A 12,161-nucleotide genomic window follows, 5' to 3' on the forward strand; every position below is an offset into this window, starting at 1 on the left:
AAGCAATAATGTAATAGGGCTTCAAAAATTAAGACTTGAGAGTCTAGAACCAATCTTGGAGTACTATATGGCTACCTCCTCCTCTTCCCCACCCCCGGGATGAATAACCAAATATTCTTAGCAACCCACTTAACTTACATGTACATAAAGATCATCTAAATCAATAAGGTTAAATTGTAGAAGTACGGCTGCAACTCTGTATAAAGATGAAGGAGTCTCTCCATTTGGTTCCTTGAAAAACAAAAGAAAAGTTTCTATTTAGTGCAAAAAGTACAACTAAAATCTATCTTTTTAATCTACCAATAATTAAGAACAATTAGACCAAATAACTCTAGGGCAAAAATAAGCTTCATTGCTCTTCCTGAACATGAATAAGATCCGAATTCAGGACAAATATAATCATGTGACTATCTCTTTTCACATTGGTACAACTGATGAACACAAGAAACACAGTTTCAAAAATGGACACACGCTAATATTTGAATAAAATCTGAAACTTGTGAGATTTTATACTGCATAATACTTTGGGTTTCTGTTTATATGTGGGTTTTCTTAACTTGCTTTTTCAAGTACTTCTCAGTGGAGTTGCAGATAGACAAGACTGACAAATTTGGAAGTGTGGAACCATCTGTGTCTGCTTTATACTCTTCTCCCAGTTCTTGTATTTCTTGGGTTCTGTGCTAAGTATATCTGCTTGTCAGCTGACTTCCCCTTCAAAACGGGTGTCTGTACTTCTTCCCTGGTAGCTCAGACAGTAAAGAATCTGCCAATAATGCAGGAGACCTAGGTTTCATTCCTGGGCTGAGAAGAGCCCCTGGAGGAAGAAATGACAATCCACTCTGGTATTCTTGCCTGGAGAATCCCATGGACAGAGGAACCTGGCTGGCTGCAGCCCATGGGGTTGCAAAGAGTCGGACACCACTGAGGGATTAACACTGCTACTACGATATTTATTACACATGGATAATCAAACATTTTAAAACTAGGAATGGCCAATCCCAGGCCAGCTCTATTGGTCCTACAGAGAAACAGATGGATCTCTGTCATCAAGATGACTTGCGCTTAATTTTTAAATGGCTTGGGGTCAGATGAATAGAAGAATGAAGTGAGGACAACTGGCAATTACTAAATGGCCCAATGCAAATAAAAAGCAAATGGTGACAATACATTATGTTCTGCTTCTTTTGTTTTAATTTAAATTTATTTTATTGGAGGCTAATTACTTTACAATATTGTATTGGTTCTGCCACACATCAACATGAATCTGCCACGGGCATACATGTGTTCCCCATTCCTGAACCCCCCTCCCACCTCCCTCCTGTACCATCCCTCTGGGTCATCCCAGTGCATGAGCCCCAAGCATCCTGTATCGAACCTGGACTGGCAATTTGTTTCTTATATGATATTATACATGTTTCAGTGCCATTCACCCAAATCGTCCTACCCTCTCCCTCTCCCACAGAGTCCAAAAGATTGTTCTATACATCTGTGTCTCTTTTGCTGTCTCGCATACACGGTTATCGTTACCATCTTTCTAAATTCCATATATATGCGTTAGTATGGTGGCTCAGATGGTAAAGCATCTGCCTGCAATGCGGGAGACCCGGGTTCGATTCCTGGGTCAGGAAGATCCCCTGGAGAAGGAAATAGCAGTCCACTCCAGCACTCTTGCCTGGAAAATCCCATGGACGGAGGAGCCTGACAGGCTACAGTCCATGGGGTCACAAAGAGTCAGGCACGACTGAGCGACTTCACTTTCACTTTCACTTTTCACTGTATTGGTGTTTTTCTTTCTGGCTTACTTCACTCTGTGTAATAGGCTCCAGTTTCATCCACCTCATTAAAACTGATTCAAATGTATTCTTTTTAATGGCTGAGTAATACTCCATTGTGTATATGTACCACTGCTTTCTTATCCATTCATCTGCTGATGGACATCTAGGTTGCTTCCATGTCCTGGCTATTATAAACAGTGCTGCGATGAACACTGGGGTACATGTGTCTCTTTCCAATCTGGTTTCCTCAGTGTGTATGCCCAGCAGTGGGATTGCTGGGTCATAAGGCAGTTCTATTTCCAGTTTCTTAAGGAATCTCCACACTGTTCTCCATAGTGGCTGTACCAGTTTGCATTCCCACCAACAGTGTCAGAGGGTTCCCTTTTCTCCACACCCTCTCCAGCATTTATTGCTTGTAGACTTTGGATAGCAGCCATTCTGACTAGTGTGAAATGGTACCTCATTGTGGTTTTGATTTGCATTTCTCTGATAATGAGTGATGTTGAGCATCTTTTCATGTGTTTGTTAGCCATCTGTATGTCTTCTTTGGAAAAATGTCTGTTTAGTTCTTTGGCCTATTTTTTGATTGGGTCGTTTATTTTTCTGGAATTGATTAGGTCCCATTTGTTAATTTTTCCTTTTATTTCCAATATTCTGGGAGGTGGGTCGTAGAGGATCCTGCTGTGATTTATGTCAGAGAGTGTTTTGCCTATGTTCTCCTCTACGAGTTTTATAGTTTCTGGTCTTACATTTAGATCTTTAATCTACTTTAGGTTTATTTTTGTGTGTGGTGTTAGAAGGTGTTCTTGTTCCATTCTTCTACAAGTGGTTGATCAGTTTTCCCAGCACCACTTGTTAAAGAGATTGTCTTTTCTCCATTGTATATTCTTGCCTCCTTTGTCAAAGATAAGGTGTCCATAGGTGCATGGATCTATCTCTGGGCTTTCTATTTTGTTCCAGTGATCTATATCCTGTCTTTGTGCCAGTACCATACCGTCTTCATGACTGTGGCTTTGTAGTAGACTCTGAAGTCAGGCAGGCTGATTCCTCCAGTTCCATTCTTCTTTCTCAAGATTGCTTTGGCTATTCAAGGTTTTTCATATTTCCATACAAATTGTGAAATTATTTGTTCTAGCTCTGTGAAAAATACTGTTGGTAGCTTGATAGGGATTGCATTGAATCTATAGATTGCTTTGGGTAGTATACTCATTTTCACTCTATTGATTCTTCCGATCCATGAACATGGTATATTTCTCCATCTATTAGTGTCCTCTTTGATTTCTTTCACCAGTGTTTTATAGTTTTCTACATATAGGTCTTTAGTTTCTTTAGGTAGATATATTCCTAAGTATTTTATTCTTTTCGTTGCAATGGTGAATGGAATTGTTTCCTTAATTTCTCTTTCTATTTTCTCATTATTAGTGAATAGGAATGCAAGGGATTTCTGTGTGTTGATTTTATATCCTGCAACTTTACTATATTCATTGATTAGCTCTAGTAATTTTCTGGTGGAGTCTTTAGGGTTTTCTATGTAGAGGATCATGTCATCTGCAAACAGTGAGAGTTTTACTTCTTCTTTTCCAATTTGGATTCCTTTTATTTCTTTTTCTGCTCTGATTGCTGTAGCCAAAACTTTCAAAACTATGTTGAATAGTAGTGGTGAGAGTGGGCACCCTTGTCTTGTTCCTGGCTTTAGGGGAAATGCTTTCAATTTTTCACCATTGAGGATAATGTTTGCTGTGGGTTTGTCATATATAGCTTTTATTATGTTGAGGTATGTTCCTTCTATTCCTGCTTTCTGGAGAGTTTTTATCATAAATGGATGTTGAATTTTGTCAAAGGCTTTCTCTGCATCTATTGAGATAATCATATGGCTTTTATTTTTCAGTTTGTTACTGTGGTGTATTACATTGATTGATTTGCAGATATTGAAGAATCCTTGCATCCCTGGGATAAAGCCCACTTGGTCATGATGTATGATCTTTTTAATGTGTTGTTGGATTCTGATTGCTAGAATTTTGTTACGGATTTTTGCATCTATGTTCATCAGTGATATTGGCCTGTAGTTTTCTTTTTTTGTGGGATCTTTGTCAGGTTTTGGGATTAGGGTGATGGTGGCCTCATAGAATGAGTTTGGAAGTTTACCTTCCTCTGCAATTTTCTGGAAGAGTTTGAGTAGGATAGGTGTTAGCTCTTCTCTAAATTTTTGGTAGAATTGAGCTGTGAAGCCGTCTGGACCTGGGCTTTTGTTTGCTGGAAGATTTCTGATTACAGTTTCAATTTCTGTGCTTGTGATGGGTCTGTTAAGATTTTCTATTTCTTCCTGGTCCCGTTTTGGAAAGTTGTACTTTTCTAAGAATTTGCCCATTTCTTCCAAGTTGTCCATTTTATTGGCATATAATTGCTGATAGTAGTCTCTTATAATCCTTTGTATTTCTGTGTTGTCTGTTGTGATCTCTCCATTTTCATTTCTAATTTTATTGATTTGATTTTTCTCCCTTTGTTTCCTGATGAGTTTAGCTAATGGTTTGTCAATTTTATTTATCCTCTCAAAGAACCAGCTTTTGGCTTTGTTGATTTTTGCTATGGTCTCTTTTGTTTCTTTTGCATTGATTTCTGCCCTAATTTTTAAGATTTCTTTCCTTCTACTAACCCTTGGGTTCTTCATTTCTTCCTTTTCTAGTTGTTAGGTGTAGAGTTAGGTTATTTATTTGACTTTTTTCTTATTTCTTGAGGGATGCCTGTATTGCTATGAACCTTCCCCTTAGCACTGCTTTTACAGTATCCCACAGATTTGGGGTTGTGTTTTCATTTTCATTCGTTTCTATGCATTTTTTGATTTCTTCTGTGATTTGTTGGTTATTCAGCAACGTGTTGTTCAGCCTCCATATGTTGCCATTTTTAATAGTTTTTCTCCTGTAATTGAGATCTAATCTTGCTGCATTGTGGTCAGAAAAGATGCTTGGAATGATTTCATTTTTTTTGAATTTACAAAGGCTAGATTAATGGCCCAGGATGTGATCTATCCTGGAGAAGGTTCTGTGTGCCCTTGAGAAAAAGGTGAAGTTCATTGTTTTGGGGTGAAATGCCCTATAGATATCAATTAAGTCTAACTGGTCTATTGTATCATTTAAAGTTTGTGTTTCCTTGTTAATTTTCTGCTTAGTTGATCTATCCATAGGTGTGAGTGGGGTATTAAAGCCTGCCACTATTATTGTGTTATTGTTAATTTCCCCTTTCATACTTGTTAGCATATGTCTTACATATTGTAGTGCTCCTATGTTGGGTGCATATATATTTATAATTGTTATATCTATTTCTTGGATTGATCCTTTGATCATTATGTAGTGTCCTTGTCTCTTTTCACAGCCTTTGTTTTAAAGTCTTTTTTATCTGATATGAGTATTGCTACTCCTGCTTTCTTTTGGTCTCTATTTGCATCAAATATCTTTTTCCAGCCCTTCACTTTCAGTCTGTATGTGTCCCCTGTTTTGAGGTGGGCCTCTTGTAGACAACATATATAAGGGTCTTGTTTTTGTATCCATTCAGCCAGTCTTTGTCTTTTGGTTGGGGCATTCAACCCATTTATATTTAAGGTAATTACTGATAAGTATGATCCCATTGCCATTTACTTTATTGTTTTGGGTTCCAGTTTATACACCCTTTTTGTGTTTCCTGTCTAGAGGAGATCCTTTAGCATTTGTTGGAGAGCTGGTTTGGTGGTGCCGAATTCTCTCAGCTTTTGCTTGTCTGTAAAGCTTTTGAATTCTCCTTCATATTTGAATGAGATCCTTGCTGGGTACAGTAATCTGGGCTGTAGGTTATTTTCTTTCATCACTTTAAGTACGTCCTGCCATTCCCTCCTGGCCTGAAGAGTTTCTATTGAAAGATCAGCTGTTATCCTTATGGGAACCCCCTTGTGTGTTATTTGTTGTTTTTCCCTTGCTGCTTTTAATATTTTTTCTTTGTGTTTGATCTTTGTTAATTTGATTAATATTTGTTGGGGCGTTTCGCCTTGGGTTTATCCTGTTTGGGACTCTCTGGGTTTCTTGGACTTGGGTGATTATTTCCTTCCCCATTTTAGAGAAGTTTTCAACTATTATCTCAAGTATTTTCTCATGGTCTTTTTGTCTTCTTCTTCTGGGACTCCTGTGATTTGAATGTTGGGGCGTTTAACATTGTCCCAGAGGTCTCTGAGATTGTCCTCATGTTTTTTTAATTTGTTTTTCTTTTTTCCTCTCTGATTCATTTATTTCTACCATTCTATCTTCTATTTCACTAATCCTATCTTCTGCCTCCGTTATTCTACTATTTGTTGCCTCCAGAGTGTTTTTGACCTCATTTATTGCATTATTCATTATATATTCACTTTTTCATTTCTTCTAGGTCCTTGTTAAACCTTTTTTGCATCTTTTCAATCCTTGTCTCCAGGCTATTTATCTGTGATTCTATTTTATTTTCAAGATTTTGGATCATTTTCACTATCATTATTCGGCATTCTTTATCAGGTAGATTCCCCATCTCTTCCTCTTTTGTTTGGTTTGGCGGGCATTTATCCTGTTCCTTTACCTGCTGTGTATTCCTCATCATCTTGTTTATTTTTCTCTTCATCTTGTTTATTTTGCTGTGTTTGGGGTGGCCTTTCTGTATTCTGGCAGTTTGTGGAGTTCTCTTCATTGTGGAGTTTCCTCACTGTGGGTGGGTTGTATGGGTGGCTAGTCAAGGTTTCCTGGTTAGGGAAGCTTGTGTCAGTGTTCTGGTGGGTGGAGCTGGATTTCTTCCCTCTGGAGTGCAATGAAGTGTCCAGTAATGAGTTATGAGATGTCAGTGGGTTTGGAGTAACTTTGGGCAGCCTGTATATTGAAGCTCAGGGCTGTGTTCCTGTGTTGCTGGAGAATTTGTGTGGTATGTCTTGCTCTGGAACTTGTTGGCTTTGGGTGGTGCTTGGTTTCAGTGTAGGTATGGAGGCATTTGATGAGCTCCTGTCGATTAATGTTCCCTGGAGTCAGGAGTTCTCTGGTGTTCTCAAGATTTGGACTTAAGCCACCTGCTTCTGGTTTTCAGTCTTATTTTTACAGTAGTCTCAAGACTTCTCCATCTATACAGCACCACTGATAAAACATCTACGTTAAAGATGAAAAGTTTCTCCACAGTTAGGGACACTCAGAGAGGTTCACAGATTTACATGGAGAATAGATGAGGGAGGAGGGAGTTAGAGGTGACCCCAGTGAGATGAGGTGGAATCAAAGAGGAGAGAGCAAGCTAGCCAGTAATCACTTCCTTATGTGGGCTCCACAGTCTGGACTGCTCAGAGATGTTCACAGAGTTATACAGAGAAGAGAAGAGGGAAGACGGAGACAGAGGTGGCTAGGAGGATAAAGGGGGGAATCAAAAGGGGAGAGACAGATCCAGCCACTAAGCAGTTCCCTAAGTGTTCTCCACCGTCTGGAACACACAAAGAGATTCACAGAGTTGGGTAGAGAAGAAAAGGGGGAGGGAGGAGATAGAGGTGACCTGGTGGAGAAAAAGGAGAGTCCAAAGGGGAGAGAGCAGTCAAGCCAGTAATCTCGCTCCCAAGTAAAAATGAGTACTGAAGATTGGGTTCTTAAAGGTACAAAATTGATAACAAATACCAAAAAGCAAAGATTAAAAATCTAGAGTAGAGGTTGGCTTTTCAAAAATACAATATTAAAGGAAAAAAAAAGAAAAAAACAAAGTCACAAAAATTATAAATATATATATATATGAAGTTTGCTTTAAAAAATAGGGTCTCTTTTTTTTTGCAAAGTAATAGTAGGTTATAAAAATGAAAATTAAAGGAGTAATAGAGGACTTAAAAAAAAGAATGATAGTAAAAATAGAAAAAATATATCTAGGACTTTCTCTGGTGGTGTTGTGGGCAGTGTGGGGTGAGTTCATTTTCAGATAGTTCCTTGGTCCGGCTTATATTTCTCAAGATCTATAGACCCCTTCCTATGTAGTCGGTACTAACTACAGGGTTTTAATCTATTGCACCTGTCACTTCCAAGGCTCTTCTGTTTGCTGGTCTCCAGTGTCTCATTTCCGCCCTGACACAAGGGGGACATGGTGGACACTTTTTTAGGCTCACTTGTTCAGTCACACTGTGGGGAGGGAGGGACGCTGCAAACAAATAACACTGGCATGTGCTCGCAGTGTCTCAACCACACTGGGCCTGCCCCCGCTCACGGCACATGAACCCTCCCTGCCCACACTGCTTAGGCTCTAGGCTGCACCACTGGGAACCATCGGAGGCTTGCCCTGGGCTGCATGGACCTCCTAGATCTAAGCCACTCAGCTTCAGGCACTCAGGTAGTCCTCAGAGGTGCAGACTCGGTTGGGCCTGCGTTTTGTGCCCTTCCCAGGTCCGAGCAGCTCAGGTGTTTGGTGAGTGCAGTCGCTGCGACTTATTGCCTCCCCCATCCCTGCTGCTCAGGTTTTCTGGCTGTACAGCTGGCGCACCTTCTCAGGCGGATGTTGACCGTCCAGAACCCCAAGAAGTCTTAGTTAGCAAAGAAGCCTGCTTGCAGTTTGGTAGTTAATGTCTCTCTGGGGCTGTGATTGCCCCCTTCCAGCTCTGGCTGCCTGTCACCGGAGGGGGATGGTCTGCAGCCGGCTAGCTCTGCTCAGTCCTTTGTTCTGTGAGCAGGCCTGGTGGTGTCTAAGGTTAGGGCTTTTCGCGTGGTAGCTATCCCACAGTCTGGTTTGCTAGCCCAAGTTAGTTCCCTCAGATTGCTCTTGGGGCATTCAGGCCCGGTTCTTACTCTAACCAATGCAGCCCGGGGCCTCCCTCCCCAGCCCCTGCTTGCTAGTGGGGGTGCAGGCATCTGCACTGCTTCTCCGCTGGGGGAGTTACTGTTGGGCACGTAATCTGTGGGTTTTAATTATTTATTTATTTTTCCTCCTGGTTATGTTGCCCTCTGTGGTTCCAAGGCTCGCCACAGTGAGAGTGTTTCCTGGTGTTTGGAAACTTCTCTCTTTTTAAGACTCCCTTCCCAGGATGGAGCTCCGTCCCTACCTCTTTTGTCCTTTTTTTTGTCTTTTATATTTTTTCCTACCTCCTTTCAAAGACACTGGGCTGCTTTTCTGGGTGCCTGCTGTCCTCTGCCGGCATTCAGAAGTTGTTTTGTGGAATTTACTCAGCGTTTAAATATTCTTTTGATGAATTTGTGGGGGAGAAAGTGGTCTCCCTGTCCTATTCCTCTGCCATCTTAGGACCGCCCCCGCCATGTTCTGCTTCTACTCAACACTGATCTTTATGAGTAAACCTCCTCCCATAATTGTGATATGTGTTATGCACATATGAAGCTAATGAAACTAACAAATACATTTTAAAAGGCATTATTTCACCATGATTTTTAAGACAGATTAAGTCCTCAACTTAACAACAGTTTGATTTTAATTGTTTTTAAATGGCTATTTTAGTATCAAAACATTTTTTCCATGAAAACAAATGGTGGTCATGGTTTCAGAGCAAAACCACAAAAGCTCACTGACTTGAATCCACCAGGAATATTCACATTTCCCCCATGAACTCTGCTTAAGTGTGCCACAAGAAGCCTCCAACTCTCAGGGCCAAATGTCAATTCCTGTACTCTGATCTTCATATCGCTCTGCACAATCCCTGTTCTGTCCTCTCTCATGCATCCACATTCTTAAAGAACTTCTATGGAATCCTCTGGAATTCAGGACCCATCCTCAGCAAAACCCCCTATGCCTTGAAACTCTTCTCTAAATGTATCCTCTCAACCTCTCCTCCCCCCTTTCACCTTAACATTTGAACAGAGCCTAGCATTCACTAGGAACACCACTCCCACTGTAACCCAGTCAAGTGGTGGCTATTTTCCCTGGACCCCTCACAATACTAGGACTGGAGGTAGGGTATGAATCATCTTTTTTTTTATATTTGTTTTCAGACTATTCTCCATCATGCTCCCTAAAGCCCACCCAGCTTTGAATTTTCTATTGCTCACTATCCTTCACTATTCTTGTGATCTAGTTTCATTCCGCTGTGGTCCAAGAAAATATTTTGCATGATTTCAATGTTATAAATGTATTGAGACTTGTTCTGTTGTCTAATATAAGGTCTATCCTGGAGAATGTTCCATGTGTACTAGAGAAGAATGTGTAATTTACTGTTGTCCAATGGACTGTTCTATATATGTCTGTTAAGTCTAACTGGTTTACAGTGTTGCTCAAGTCCTCTATTTCCTCTCTGATAATTTGTCTAAATTTTTCTATCCACTAATGAGAGTGGGGTATGGAAATATCCAATAGTTACTGTAGAACTGTCTATTTCCCCCTTCAACCCTGCTAATGTTTGCTTCATATATTTTGAGGCTCTGTTTGGTGCATATACAGTTATTAACTGCTTTATGTTCCTGATAGGCTGACCCTTTATCAATATATGTCTTTTGATATCTATTATAAAAAAATTTGACTTAAAAGTCTATATAGCAACCCCATCTCTCCTGGATACTGTTTGCATTGGTTATCTATTTACATACTTTCGCTTCCAATATATTTGTATCTTTGGATCTTAAAGTAAGTCTCTTATAGATAACATATAGTTGAATCATGCTTTTTTTCCCTCTCATTTTATTACAATGAATTTTAACACTATAGAAAAGTCATGTGATCTTGGTGGGTCTGGATCTTGCTTTTTTATACATTCTGCCAAATGCTGCTTTTTAATTGCAAAGTTTAACCCATTTGCATTTAAATAATTGGTAATGAGGAAGGACTTCTGCCATTTACTGTTTCCTGTCTTATTTTACTGTTTCTCATTTCCTCCATCACTTTTTTAGTATTTTTTTAAATTCCCTGTTCCTTTCCTCTTCTATTTATTTTTTAAGTATTTTCTTAATGGTCACCTTGAGTGTTAACAATTAACATTCTAAACTTATAATAACATATTTTGAATTAATATCAACTTAGCTTCAATATTATACAAACTGTGCATCTATAAATCTCTATCCTTCCCCCCTTTATATTGTCACACATTGTGTGTCAACTAGATTATAATTTTTGTTTTATTCTTTTGTCTTTTAAATCATATCAGAAAAAAGGAGAAACTACAAATCAAAAATTATAATAATATTGGCTTTTATATTTAGCTATGTAGTTACATTTACTAATGTTCTTTATTTTTTCATATGGCTTGAAGTTACTGTCTAGTGTCCTTTCATTTCAATCCAAAGGACTCACTTTAGCATTTCTTGTAGGGCAGGTCTGCTAGCGATGAACTCCCCCAGCTTTTATTTTGGAATATCATAATCTCTCATTTTTGAAGGATAGTTTTGTTGGATATAGAATTCTTGGTTTCATTCTTTCAATACTTTACATAGTCCATTCCACTGCCTTCTGAAGAAATCAGCTGTCAATCTTATTGAGGTCACTTGTATGAATGAGTCACATCTGTTTTGCTGCTTTCAAGATTCCGTCTTTGACTATTATATATATATATATATATATATATATATATATATAATATACTATATTATAATTTGACTATAATATGTCTCAGTATGGATCTGAGTTTATCCCATGTGGTGTTCCTCAAGTTTCTTAGATGTGTAGATTCATATATTTCATCAAATTTGAGAAGGTTTCCACCATTATTTTTTCAAATATTCTGTCCTTTTCTCTCTCTCTCCCCTCTGCCTCTGGGACTCCACAATATACATACTGACACACTTTTTTTTTTTTTTTGGCTACACCATATATGGGATCTTAGTTCTCTAAACAGGGATTGAACCCAGGGTCACGGCAGTGAAAGCATCAAGTCCTAACCACTGGACAGCCAAGGAACTCCTCACATATTGGTATACTTGATGGTGTCCCATAGGTCTGTTAGGCTCTAATATTTTTCTTCATTCTTTTCTGTTTCTGCTCCTCAGACTATATAAGGCACCACTGGACACTGTGTGGCAGGGTATACCATTATCCAAAAGGTATTTTTAGGAGATTCCCATGGATGGGATCTTCCCTGGACTCCCTGGTGGCTTAGATGGTAAAGCATCTGCCTACAATGTGGGAGACCCGGGTTCAATCCCTGGGTCGGGAAGATCTCCTAGAGAAGGAAATGGCAACCCACTCCAGTATTCTTGCCTGGAAAATCCCATGGACGGAGAAGCATAGTTAGGCTAGTAGGCTATAGTCCATGAGGTTGCAAAGAGTGGGACAAGACTGAACGACCTCACTTTCACCCTAGCCCGAGGGATGCTCCCAGTCAGGCAAAACAAAGACAAGCCCTTGCACCAATCCTTCAGGGAGTAGCCAGACAGGCCAAATTCTTTGAGAACAATTCTTTATATCCTCAGGCATTAGCAATCTGTACTAGGAATGCCTGCTTTTATCTTCACAGCT

At 39.5% G+C, this 12,161-nt stretch overlaps 1 protein-coding gene across 14 annotated transcripts in view; it reads right to left on the bottom strand.

The window, feature by feature from the left end:
* The window catches only part of THOC2 (THO complex subunit 2), a 118,753-nt gene that overhangs the window by 57,237 nt on the left and 49,355 nt on the right, over positions 1 to 12,161 (bottom strand). For all 14 annotated transcript variants that reach the window (XM_061409456.1, XM_061409452.1, XM_061409457.1 and 11 more), the window contains exon 9: positions 139 to 231. In XM_061409456.1, coding sequence (XP_061265440.1) covers positions 139 to 231 — 93 coding nt within the window. The remainder of the gene's footprint in view (positions 1 to 138; positions 232 to 12,161) is intronic.

Source organism: Bos javanicus, chromosome X (assembly GCF_032452875.1).
Source record: "Bos javanicus breed banteng chromosome X, ARS-OSU_banteng_1.0, whole genome shotgun sequence".
In the NCBI taxonomy this organism is placed as follows: Eukaryota; Metazoa; Chordata; class Mammalia; order Artiodactyla; family Bovidae; genus Bos; species Bos javanicus.